The 14,025-nt window shown below is 36.7% G+C and overlaps 1 protein-coding gene across 2 annotated transcripts in view; it reads right to left on the reverse strand.

Annotated features, from left to right (window-relative positions):
* Positions 1-14,025, reverse strand: part of SEMA5A (semaphorin 5A) — a 324,829-nt gene that overhangs the window by 222,538 nt on the left and 88,266 nt on the right. For both annotated transcript variants that reach the window (XM_050315083.1, XM_050315092.1), the window contains exon 4: positions 2,402-2,600. In XM_050315083.1, the coding sequence (XP_050171040.1) occupies positions 2,402-2,534 (133 nt within the window). In that variant the 5' untranslated portion in view covers positions 2,535-2,600. The remainder of the gene's footprint in view (positions 1-2,401; positions 2,601-14,025) is intronic.

Consider the following 14,025-nt stretch of genomic DNA (forward strand, 5'->3'; position numbering starts at 1 on the left):
TGATATTTTTACCACAAAGTTCAAGAGGGAGTCTGGCATTGAAAATCTTACTAAATCTCATATTAAAGATCTGACACATACAGAAACAATAAATGTTTCTATATAATTGTATTTCCCACATATATTTACAGCAAAAATGAATTGGTTTTGTTCAGTGAACTCTAACTGTGACACTCTCTTTGGTTACTTCACAAGATGGAACTGAAACAAGATGAGAGAGTAAGTCTCTGTCCCCTAAAAGTCTTAGCATAGTAACTTAAAAACATAAGGATATCATCAAAAATTAGATATGAAAGAGAATAAGAAAAGTCTAAAAGGCAGGATCAGGACTAAATACAAGCTACTCTCCTAAATATTGACTGAATCAGATTCATAAAACAACATGTTTTTAATCAGCTCCTAGCATGTAGCTCTGATAATGAGTCCCAATTATTTGCTTTTACAGTTCCATATACAAAAACTACATGCAGTGATCTCCTAGTCTGTGAAATTAACAAGTGGCAGAACTTTAACTGTGCTATTTCAATTACTTTAATTTACAACATTGTGTATGAATGTTACAATAAAAAATATCATTTTAAACTAAATCATACATGTAATATGAATGCTAAAGAAACCAGATATTTCACCAGAATAACTCATACTATTTAGTCCATCAATAAACGTGATAAAGGTCTCTCCTTCACAATACACTGATGGTTTGTTGTTCCAAGTAAAGAATGCAACCATTTTAGTTAATTCTCCAGTGTCTTGAAGAAAGGGACAGCTGGTAACATTAGTTTTATTAAACCATTAAAATGCCAGAACAAAATACTTTCTGTAAAAAACACAACATTCTTTTCTTTAACTTTATGAAAAGAATGGAAACAAATTTTTTTTCAATTAAAATTCAATAAATTCTAATTCACTGGAACAAAAACCATACACATGTGCTTTCTTAGAAAAACAGGAAGAATGCAATATGTAATATAATACATCTTAATCCCGACATCCTCATAGCTACAAACTATTTGGAACTCATTCTAAGTTGTGACACTAATGGAAAAAATCTCAAATAAATAAAAAAAAGTCAGATAAGTTATTAAATGTCTTAGGTTTTTACAGAAAACATCATCCAAGTATTCTTTGCTTTGTTCCAGCTGTTCCTCAGCACTTCACCCCGATACGCAAGATGACAACCACACGTATGAAAAGACTGTCTTGGTGAAGCAAGGAACTCATGTTGCAGCTCCAATGCACAAAAGACTGTGTGTATGAGGTGTAAGCAGGGACAAGGTGAGCAATGAGTAATTTAGAAAGACCACAAAGTACAAAGAGAGTTCAGACTTGCATGAAATGTCAAGGGCAACAAGAGCAGTCTCCACTGCTCCAATAGCAACAAAAGGTTGAAGAGGGAAATATAAGCCTGTTGCTGCATTGGGCAGGTGACCTAGTGCCAGCAGACACAGATGATGCTGAGGGATTCAATACCTCCAACAAGGTATTAAAGGTATCTGTTGTTTGGCAAAAGGGGTTCAAGAACTACCAAAAGGACATGCAGCCTGAGTCAGGGATGACTTGCAAGATCTTGGTCTATACAGATGCATGTGATTAGACACGCTGCATCCACAGACACTTAGATAATCAGCCACTTTTCATCTCTGAGAAGTCACAGAGATGAAGGAAGGTCCTCAGTAACTGTAGAAAACCAATATGAGAACTAAAGACCAGTCTATCTCACTGAAGTTCCTGGAAAATTTATGGAGTTAGTTCTCTTGGAGTGCATTTTTCTGGACATATGGAGGAGAAAAAGGTGGCTGAGAACAATCTGCAATGACTTGTCAAAGGTAAATCATTCTTGACCACCTCACTTTCTATGATAAAATAACTGGTTTTAGTGATGATGGAAAAGTGGAGGATGTCACTTATCTCAACACTGTCTCACTGAAAAATTAGGATCTTATGGTCTGTCTCTTCAGGTGGGAAACTAGAGGGCTAAAAAGCCAGTTGAATGATTCAGAGTAAATTTTTAATACCTCTTACTCCACCTGAGACAGTAACAAATGGAATATCACAAGGGTTGATTCTGGGACCTGTCCTGTTTAACATCTTAATTCAACAACCAAGGGGAGGCAACAGAATGCAGTTTGCAATGGTTGCAGATAACACTAACATTTGGAGAACCTTTTGGTAAGCTTGAGGCCCAGGCTGCCACCCAGAGAGACCTAGACAGAGTGGAGGAAGATGGCAAGAGCAACTTCATAGGATTAAGTCTACACATGCAGAATCCTGCACCTGGAAAGAATAACTCCATGCAACAGTACAGGCTGGTTTTAATCACAAAGGAAAATGAGTCACCTACCTTTAAATTATATTTTCAGCCACAAATTCTGAATAAAGTTTTTTTGCGCTTACTCCTTACCTTTGTATGCAATAATTGGGTGCTCAGCTCTGTGGCAGTGCATATCTTCTGTTGTTGTTGGTTCCAGCATCCCTAACACCCCAAGTCCTGCCAACAGCAGTGAGAAGAGGCAGCTTCCTTTCATGGTGGTCATGCTGTCCTCCACAGCAGTCACTTCTTTTAACTGTCTACTCTTCTTGCATTCATGTGGGAAAAGCACCTGGAGAATTCAAAGAAATTTACTCCAGTACAAGAGCCAATCACAGGAAAAATTAGACAATTCATGATGTTTAAAACAATACAGTGTTGCTTTCTTTCTATCTCTGTAGTATTTGACTACTCAAAAGCATGCTGTCAGCTGCTCCTCTAATTACTTCACAAACCTATAATCAGTTACCCAATTTAGCAATATGAATTCTCACCCAGTGGGATTAAAAAACTGATATTCATTACCCCTTCCAACCTGACTCCCTCTCTTTAAAATTTTATTTTTAACATGTGTGGGAAAAATAATGTTCTCCAACATTTTTTATTTTATTCTCTTAGATACAGCACATGTATTTAAATATATCTTTCCTGTTCACTTGGATCCACTGCTTCTTGCTCTGCTTTCCTCACCGTGCTCTGACTGCTTGCAAGTACAAGGTAGGAAAGGAATTGCTCCTTCATGCTACTGACTTGAGAGAACAACAGCCCTAGAGCATCTATCTCTTTGCCTATATGCAGAATATATACAGCATAGCACAGAAAGTGGTAAGACAGGGTTAATCTCAATGCTCTGATATACTTTTGCTTTACAGGAGTAAGGGTCACTGGTTATGACACCGGCTTAATTTGCACCCATTTGCCAAGACCAATGACAAGGCTGTGAACTGTAGACTCTAATGCTGAAGACCCCTTTCTGCTAAAATTTAGACATGAATCAACACTGTAATTGTTTTCATTAGAACCAAAATAAAGTTGAAGTTCAACTCCCTGATTTTTTGACACATCCAATAACCAGACACTTATATATATGTAACAGAATATGTACAGTGTCAATATAGTTTTAAGTCCAACCCAATTCCTTTAAGTTTTATCATTAGAACATTCCAAGCAGTAACAACCTAACGATGCAGCCCAAAAAAACTTTTGCCACTATCAGCTTCAGTGAGTTGCACAAACTTGCTTGCTAATTGCACAGTTATGAGGCATCACTGCCTTTTATGGGAGAAGATCAGATATTTGAGACAACTTCATAGTGGCAGAAATGTCATTATACTAACCAATAGTGATTCATTTAAAAAAAAAAAAAGTAATTTTTATTTTAATACATTTGATCTCACTGAGTTGCAGTGTGCTGTTTAGTAAGATGGAAACTTTTTACTTGTGTAACATAAACAACCTAAACACATAAAGGCCTGTTAATTCAAAGATACCCCACAGTATGAGCAGTATGTTTTAAAAGCTACACTCAGAAAGCAGAATGGATAGTAAACCTTGTTCCTTAGCATTACTGTAGCACCAGCCTTCATAAGATGAACTGCTGTTCTCCTACTACCTTATTTTGCTTCCTTCCAGCTAAGACCTGAAGACTTCTAATCCTTGCTATTTTAAAGTAAAATACATAGATCAAAGACATAATACACCTGAGTGGTACATAAATTTAACAGTCAATTTTCTGTTCTCTGCTAAATTTGCTTATGTTACTGAAAAAAAAGTGGGGAGCTCCTAGGCAGTTAAATTTATATTTTTACCTTCCTAAGTAGTATATCTTATGATGTCATGTACCAATATGAATCTGTCTCTTCAAATTGTTTGTGGCTCACAGTTGGCAGTATCTGCTCATAGAAATTCTGTGCACTCACGTATATAAGGGCATAAAGTGCTCGTTTCAATGTTTTGATAGTCCATTTTCTGCAAGGGTGACATTGCAATGCATTAGGTACTATTCTTACACAAAATCAGCTCAGTTTATATGGGTTATAGCATAGTTAATGGATATTCCTAACTTAAATATCATACAATTACATTACTAACAGTTAGTTCTAATTCATGTTTCTGTAAGATTACATATGTGTATGTAGGAAGCAAAACAAAGGTCTGATACCACATCACAGTCAAAAGCTGTTTTTCTTGCACACAGTACAGCAGCAAGTATTCCAACACCAAGGAATATGGTACTTTCATGATGAAAAAAAGCTAAAAACTTCATTTCTTTTAATTTTTAGTCTCAGAAATACCCATAAATGTGTGACTATAGTGGACAAAAATTAAACAAGAATAAAATGAAACATTTATACTGGAAGCCCAGCTTTCTCTATCTCCCTGGCTGCAAATGAAGCCCCATGGTCTTTATGTAACTAGGCTGTCACATCCCAGCCAAGTTTCAAAAAACCAGCTCTACTATAGTACTTTTGTATCTACTACTAAAAAAAGATAATCCTGTTTCTGCAGAAAGAAATAAAAAGACTCTTAATTGAAATATTAAATATCTATGTATTTATGGATGCCTTGGTTTCCATTACAAAAAGGATACTGATTTTCATGGGACTAAGATATAAATGTTGACATGTCTGATGTCTTGTATCCTTCACATATCCAGAGAACTTCTCCCCACCTGCCCACTGTGAACAGAACTCAGTAGCAGAAACAAAGATTCCTTCACAACAATACCTTTCCTCAGCCTCTAAATTCAAAGAGAGGTCAAAGAGGTTTTTTTCTTTCCTAGCTGAACTCCTCCTCTCAGTGCATGCATCTCACATGGCAAAAATGGAGGCAGGATACACTCCTTTCTTTCAACCAGTATATCCAAAGACAAGGTTAGTCTTTGAAGGAGAGACAAAGAAGGATGTAAATGCATTTCTGATAATATATCTCAGAGAAAACAGTAACAGTTCAAGTTTCTCTCTACCTCAACTTCTGGATGTTTAAATGTTTTCCACTATTCTATTATTTAAGCCTATTAATGATTTTAGATGTAATAATTTAAATATATTAAGCACATGGTGGGAAACTGCAAGCAGAAGCTTACTTGCAACTATTCAGAGGAGGGTTTTCAGAGACCCTAATAGACAAGAGAACAGTAAATCAAAGTAGTAGGTAGAAACCTCATCACACGTTAAGTCACTATCCCCTTCACTACACTACTATATGCATGGAAGGAGAAAGGATTCTGGAGACTGCACCTAATATAATGCTAGAGTGAAAAATAAAAAGTAACTTTTAAAAAAATCCCGAAACAAAACAAGAAAAACCAAACAAGCAAAACCAAACACCTCCCAAGCACCACACATCCCCAACCCCCCCAAAAATACAAAAAAAAAAAACCACAAACAAAACACACACCTTCAACATACACCCACAGCATCAACAGATAAACAGACACCTTAGAAAATACTTCAAAACCAAATCTTTTTCCACAGAACTTGTAAGGGTTAGATTTCTGCCTTCTGCACATGCTTGAGTAAGAACTGCTACACAAGTTCTGTCTCTGCCCACAATAACAGCTGTAAGAGTGAGCCTGAGGAGGTTGCACCTGAACTTCGTACCTAAACAGAGCTGAAACACTGCAACAAGTCGTAAGTCCTGAGGCAGGCAAAGCAATCTTTCCTAAAATCAGCCCTTCTCCTTACTGAAAGTGCAGCTACTGTGCCAAGAAGTATAGTTAGCCTAGAGCCTAAGACATGACAAGACAAAGCCAAGAGAATCCTAAACATGAAAAGTTTAGGCTAGTTTCCTTGATTTCTGTACAATTTCCATATGTAAATGTCTATCAACTATGAAACATAATGGTCAGGCCAAAACTCTTCAAGACATATCCAAATAGTAACACTGACCAAGTTTTTAACTATCTCTAAACATCTGGGAAACAGCACATTGACCTGTTATTTGCATAGTTTTTCTAGCAGAGACCTTTAATCAAACTTCTGACAAATTGCATTTTACAAGTCTGTAAAATAGTCTGAGGATGCAAAATGAAAGCAGAATAAGCAGCATTATAAGTTGCAATTTATTTCAATATATTATTTTAGTCCTGTATGTAAAGGGTCTTATACACTTATTCTCTCCCTCATTCCCTTTGTTTTGGTCCAGCTTGCCTAGAAGTATAAAGATGAATAAGACCCCTCAGGCAAAGGTATTATATTTTACAAAGGTGACATTTGATTTCTACATCAACAGTATTTGATGAGGAAAAATCCTGTAATTCAAGGTTTTGTATTTTAGCTGAGCCAAAAAAAAAAAAAGACACTTAAAAGAGAAAAAGTGTGAACAGCTAAGCATACAAGGCAGGTAACTGCAGCTGCTAAATCCAATCAGATTCATTTTAGACTATTCCCTCCAGGCACTGAAGTCATATATTTAAAATTAAATAATCAGGATGTCCATATTTCTAGATCATTTAAAATACACTGTATTGGAAGTACAATTTAACTCTGAATTATAAACAACATTTTCTTTTGTTCAATCAAAATAAGCTGCTGTATAAAGAGAGAGCTGTCACACTACCTGCATCTGTCCAGCAGTAAAGTTTCTCTCAAATAATTAACTTTGCTGATTCTGTAAACATCAGTTTAACTGCACTTTCATTGAAAGATGAAGTGAGCTTGTGTCAATATAAGTATACAAAAAGCAGAGTCTGGCATGGTTAAAAGATACCAGTGTCAGGACTGGTTCTGGGTACACCCTCAAGCAGGTCTGGGGTTTCTTTATATGCACACTAGTGTCTACCCTCACAAACGCTGCTCATGTAATTTGCTGGTGGGGACTCATTCCATTTTCCCTGGGCACTTTGCTCCACATCTTGGTTTGCAAAACAGTAAAAGTTTGATAAAAATTTGCTGTGCTAAGTAACTGCTCCAGATAACATTTACCTTTGTGCACAAGCACAAACCTGAAAAAAAAGTATTTGGTTAATGAAATAAGACTATACGCTGCATACAGACAGATGAGGGTATCAGTATTCATATAGTCATAAAACTGGGGTATATGAATACCCTGCAATGTAAGCTCAGTGCCTTTTTCTGTAATTTTTCTCTATTTGTTAAAGCTAAACTCCTCTAATTCATAAAAAATATTTGAGAGGAAGATTGTTTGAGAAAGGAATATATAAAAAAGGCTCTGTCATCACACCTACCAAAAAAAACTTAGCTAAATTCTAAATCAATGTGTATACTCTCAGTTCCTAGTTCTGGCAACACCAGTAGTGACAAGCCCTGGAACCCAGAAGGAAAAAAGGATGGAAGCTGGAAGGAGGCATCAAGAAGGCTGTTTCCAAAAAAAAAACCCAAGTTGTTTTTATTATAGTGAATCCTGTTTCCTGTCAAATGCACAAAAAACTCCAAACCTATACCTCTTTACAGTAGAATTACTTTGAAATACATTCCTTACTCAGTATAGCTTTAAGAAAACAATTTGCATATCACTCAGATACAAAATTAGATTAGATCAATAGCTCAAAGATCACCTCATTAGATATCAAGATGAGACTGGAGGCTGTAGGTCTTCTTCAGTGAAATAATCTAGTCATACACTATCACGTCTTATCACCAGACCCAGCAATGCAGACTGTTTACTATGCGGCTGAGTAGCATATTCTAATTTGTATTTGCATAAAGTGAGAGTCAGCTTCAATTAACAAACTGATTACTGAGTTCTTTTTTTTTTTTTTTTAATATTGTCATTCATTTCTTTAGTGGCATGAATTTTAAGATCTGCGAGAGGCAGACGGCCATCAGCTGTCATTGACTAACACAGTCAAAAATCAATCCTTGAATTCATTCTGCCAAAAGTCTGCTAATATCAGTAACTGAGGGTGACAACTCATAAAAGAAGAATCTGTCATCGAAGTTAGTTCTCCAGTGCTTCTCAAAGAGCTGATACTTGTGATTTGCACAAAGGAAGCACTGCTTCAAGAACAGTGGCCTGAAGCAAGGAGTTTGTAATAACACCTGAGAACTCAAGTATCACATTGTGGGCTTGACTGCCTCATCAGTGGGGCACAGCCCCAGTGGACCACAGCTTCCTTGAGCAAACACAGGCCAACCCACACAGAAGAGCACCACAGGCAGCTTAGGGGGAGGAATAAAGGTAGTGAAATCAGTGCAGCCTAGGCCCAAGTTCCAGGAAAATGTCAGCACTTTTTTAAAATTCCATTTTCCTTAGCTATCCATTAGCTCCTCGATCTTTTTGGTATCTTCACAAGACCCAAATTCCTACCTGAAGTTTCCTTCCACTCATCTAGTTCCTTAGTCCAGTCATTGAGATACCTTTCCCCATGCACTGTCTGGGACATCCACTGAACTGTGATCCTTAGACTGGGCATCAGAAGTCAGCCTGAGGTGGCGGAAGGAGGGATTCTCCATCTCAGACAGACTACAAAGCCAGCAAAGTTTTTCTTTTACAATATAGCTTTAATGGAAGAACAAAATGGTAATTGTTGTTCACAAATAAAGGTCTGAAAAGTGGGTGAAAAATCAGAGGAAATTTAACAGGCAAAGGACAGGCATAAAGTGAAAGCAAATGAGCCAGGAGAGCACAGAACTGTCAGCTAGGGCAGGAAAAGGAAATGGAGAAGGAAGAACTGTAGCAATTAAGGGATCAACACCCCACCCTCTCACCCTCTGAATTTCATCTTCTCTTTTCTCTCTATACAACACTTGCCTGCTCCTTTTCCAGTTGGTACTACTATTGGCAAGCCAAACACATTTTCTTAGGGACCAACAAACTGTCAACACCATGGATATGACATAGAACACAAGCTGTTCTGTAATAGAAATATACTTTCAGGTGCTGTGAGTAACAGCATTTCAGAACAGACACCATACCACAGGACCCTGTTTATTTTAAAAAATTACATAGCTTCAAAATGGGATTGAGAAGCTATGAAATACCTTGACACTCCCATTTTGCTGTGTGAAACTCACAAACTTCCTGAGCCTGATACTGCAACATTATTCTGGAAAAATCCCACTAGCTGCTCTCTGCAGTCTCACCCTCTTCCCTGACCCACATGCTGTCTGCTCCTGACAAAGACCAGATGCTGGGCTGGATGCACCTCTCACCAAACACAGCCATGTTTCCATTTCCTCCAAAGATCTGAGCCCTGTACTGCACACCATTGGTAGCTTGTATTTTTTTGCATTTGTATCACCACACAGTACATACAAGTCTGTATTTCTGAGTTATTCATAAAGCCTAGTGAAAAGTGAATATAGTATCTGACTATAAGACATAGAATATCCATAGTACACTTTCTTACAAAGCACGTGCTACAGTACATCAATTGTGACCACAAAGAGAAACAGCAACCAGAATAGCCATATCCACATTTTGTCTTTAATATTCCTTCACTCATCCAGTAGGAAGGTCTGTGATTCTGATAAGATATCTTTCTTCTGGCTATAGCTGAGTTAAAACCCCCAATTTCAACAGAATCATGTAGTCATTAACTGTACTTCCTTACAAACTGCCACAAAACACGGCAAAAATTGCATTTTGGAAGTTTCTTTCAGTTTATCCAGCCATGTTGGTAGTGGCCTTTGCAAATATTCTTTTCAAATATCCCTGGCACACTGTTGAGAGATAAAATATGATACATTAAGCTGTGGACAACAATTTTCCAAGCAACTTGTACTTTCAGAGACCTAGTAACACTGCCCCCAATTGAATTTGCTATACTACATATTTCTACACCTCAGTAAATGAAAATTATTCATGAAAATTCGTATTTACCCATTAAAAAGGAATATCGTAATATTATGGTAGTCCAGCTTATTGAAGAAAAGTTAGGAAAAACAAACAAACAAACAAACAAAAAATCAGACAGTTAAAGTATTTTTAATACTTATTTTCGTCATATTTGTTAGCAAACACAATCTCAATTTATGGCACTGTGTTTTCCTTTGTTCTCAGCTACATAATTATGCTGATGTCACATAACTAGCTACATTTTTTTGGAAGGGAAATATGTTTCAGTCTAGAGGGGAACTACTGCAATGAAGAAATTTCTTGAACAACCTTCAAACTCACTTTATTCTTCCCTAGCTTCACTGTTAACCCACTTTTTGTAATCTCTTGCCTCTGTGCTCCCTGTATAACAAAGGGATCACAGAAAAAGTGAATTCTGAACTTTCACCAGTGAGAGTTAGGATTCTATGTGGGACCAGAGTGACAATTAAAAGTAAAGCTGTGACGTCATTTGCATTAACAATTTGCTGAAACTTTACTATTTATATATATATATACATAAAAGTTTAAAAATATGGATTGAAAAAAAGCAGAAGTTCAGAACTGGGAGGAGATCCATGAACAGAGCAGTAGACAACAGTGCACCAAGATAATCAGGAAAAAAATTAGCTAGGAGGAAAGGAGTTTTATCACCTGAGAGGAGAATGAAGAAGATTAAAGTTAGAGTTGGATGAAAATTTGTGTCAAATCTTGAAGATGTATTAGAAGTAGTTTTGAGTGAAGGCAAGGTTAATGGAAGCAGGTAAAAAAGAGGCAAGATGAAAGTAATTCAAGCTTAGCTGTTGCATTCTACATAAATTGGGAATAGGCAACACAGAAATTGGGAGTCATATGTGTTGGATAATTATGAAAGAAGATCATCACATCACAGATTTTTGCTGCAGCCATCTGGACATACTTTCTTATTTGTAAACTGTACTGAAAAACATGCCAAAATTTGTACATGGATGTAAAGAGAAACCAGAAGGAAGATAGTATTTCAGAAATTTTAAATAGCTGGTTTTTAGAAAAAAATATATATTCAACTTAAAACAGTTCCTTATCATTTTGTATGCCACTGTATAAAAGTACTGGATAGTAGTGAGTATTTAGCTTTCATAGAAACTTAAAAGAATGCATTTTAAATGTGAATCACCAATCTAAAGAACAAAATTGTACTGCTAAAACAAAACTATTAGTGGATATTCTGCACATTAATACTAGGCAAACTTCCAAAATAAAGATTCTATTAGATAGTTACTTCTTTAAAATACTGCTGGACGAGCTCCAAACTGTTGTGAAATTACTACTGTGACAGTCTGCTTCCATTAGATAATAAAAGCAAATTTATCCTTCTCATGGTGGGTTTAGCCCTGCAGTTCTTTCATAGGGTTTTAAAGGTCAGTAGGTGTTAAACACATTTCAGCAAATGCATGGTGGTCACAGCTTAGACACCACAAATACAGTGGAGGAAAACACTTTAGTATGGCTCCATGGCCCCATTCGCAAACACTTTTCAGACTCCCAATTCCTCTCAACTCCCATCTCGCTACCAGCTTTTGATCTGTTTGTTCCCATCAATAACCAAAAGACTCTCTTTACAGCAACAGCTTAAGTGACAATAAGGTTTAGCAGACTGATATGAAGGAAAGGGAGAGGTGAGGCACCTCAGAGCTCCCATCCCACATCGCTGCTACAGAACACCTCTGTTCTCCCCCAGTTTATTTGTATGTACCTTTTCCATCAAGATAAGTATTCAAAACACCCACTCATCTCACCAAGCTTCTAGATTCCTCCATTAGTTTTTGGATAAGCAATAGAGTATCCAACAAAGAATGCTTAGGTGGACTGAACCACCCAGTGTCTCTGCACTGATTATACAAAATGCTAGAGTATCATAGAATCACAGAATGGTTTGGGTTGGAAGGGGCCTTAAAGATCATCTAGCTCCAACCCTGGTCATGGTGTCTATGGACAGAAACACCTCCCAATACAGCACGTTGCTCAAAGAGTGAGTAGGTTGCTACCTCCCTTTGTTGCTCTTTACCTCTGCAAAGATTTAGATCCTTTTATACAGCAACAAAATTTTTTCCACACACTTACAAAGATTCAACACACAAGTGAAAGCACTGTTCAGTGTTTCCTCTAATCCCACAGTTAACCCTCCATGATTACAGGCAACATTTCAAAGTGTTCAAAGCGGACTCCACCAATCCACATGACACTCTTCCACATTAAATTTTGCATTTAGATCTCTGATTCAATTCAGAACTACAATAGAAAAATCAGACAACTCTCTCACCTGAAGATGTCTATCAGAAACACAGGAAACCCTAATAAAGCTATCAGAATCCTGAAATAGGAAGTCTGAAGGCAAAATCATTATTTCTGTTAGATCTTTCTGAAAATTCGACCCACATTTTGTTATTCACTAGATCCTGAAGCCAGATACAGATATTTTAAAATATCTGTGAAATATCAAGTTAATAAATCTTTTCTTAAAATAAACCAGGTAAAATTAAAAATAATGGAAGGTACAAAGATTTTCAAAGAGCATTTTAAAGCAAAAATATCCAATCCATCAGAGTTTGCAAAAACAAAAGGCCAAGTTCAAAACTACTACAATGCTTATACTGAAGATCCTGTATATTCACAAAGGTTTCACTTATATGAGGAACATCCCTGTACATGCCTGAACTTTCTGTCAGTACAAACTTGCTTATTTTTTTCTAGATCCTAAAATACAGCATGACAAAAAGAAATAGATTCTTCTAAAGAGAATAAAACATAATTGTACTTTCTTCCTCCAACACCACTGTTAAAAATTTAAGTTCTATTTTTAAGTCTGTTTAAAAGTAATAAAACTTGACACAAGAGATATCGTATACTATCTGGTGGAATGCACCCAATGAAGCTGTCAAACAACAAATAAGGAGATGCCAAATAACCTAGTGTTAAATGAGGAATGAATGCCTCTTGACATATTTGTTTCAATACACAGAAGCCTCTTGTGGGTTTTCTTCAGAGCATACTCTGTGCTGCTCTGTGTATTAGTGTATTATAAATAATAAAATTAACATACTCTATTTTTTCCAAGTCTGAACTATCCTCTTCTGGATTTTTACTTTCTTAGACTTTCATGTTTTATCTAATTCTTAATTATGATGCTCTTTTTAATGATTTCCATTTTAAAGAGTTTTCAGGGGAAAAAAAATCTATTCCGTAAAGTTATTTCACAAACTAACAATGTTGTGAAAATCCAATTTGCTTGGTGACATCTTTCCCAATGGTTTCTCAGTGGCTGACAGCTTTCATCAGTCAAAGACTAAATTACATGAAGTGTCACTGATGTCTCCATCATATCCAAAATCACTTTAGACTTCTGTAGCTTTGCAGCCGTCATTTTTCATTTATCACTTTGGAAACTTATAAGCATACAGTATGTATGCACAGATTGCATACATTGAAACATATTTCAGACTGCTCCTTTTGAGGAATCTACACTTCAGAGACCAAATGTGTCAAAGTCACCTTGAGTTCATAAATAGAAACACATACGATGATTACATCTTCTCTCAGATTTTTCTAACAATAAAGACACAATAAAGATTCAGCTTTCTTGGGTTGTTTAGCTCGCATCGAAATTTTCTAGGAACCCCACAGATGCTTAAAGGGAAGCTTCCTGACCGCCCCTACATTTTATGCCACACAATACATTCAGTGGTCTCATAGCAATAACCTATGGAAAGCCTCCTCCTATCCCACCGCAGCAACTCTCCAGCACACCACTAGTTTAGAATGACCTGCAGTCTATAAGGTCCTTAGAGCGATATAGCTAGTCCTTAGCGAGTGCTGCTTGAGACCACCAAGATGTATACCCAAAAGCCATATTGTGCTCCTTTCTGCATTCATACCTGGCCAAGTCTTTCCTCTGTTAC

This window comes from Myiozetetes cayanensis, unplaced genomic scaffold, assembly GCF_022539395.1.
Source record: "Myiozetetes cayanensis isolate MyiCay16 unplaced genomic scaffold, myiCay2020 scf1, whole genome shotgun sequence".
Lineage (NCBI taxonomy): Eukaryota > Metazoa > Chordata > Aves > Passeriformes > Tyrannidae > Myiozetetes > Myiozetetes cayanensis.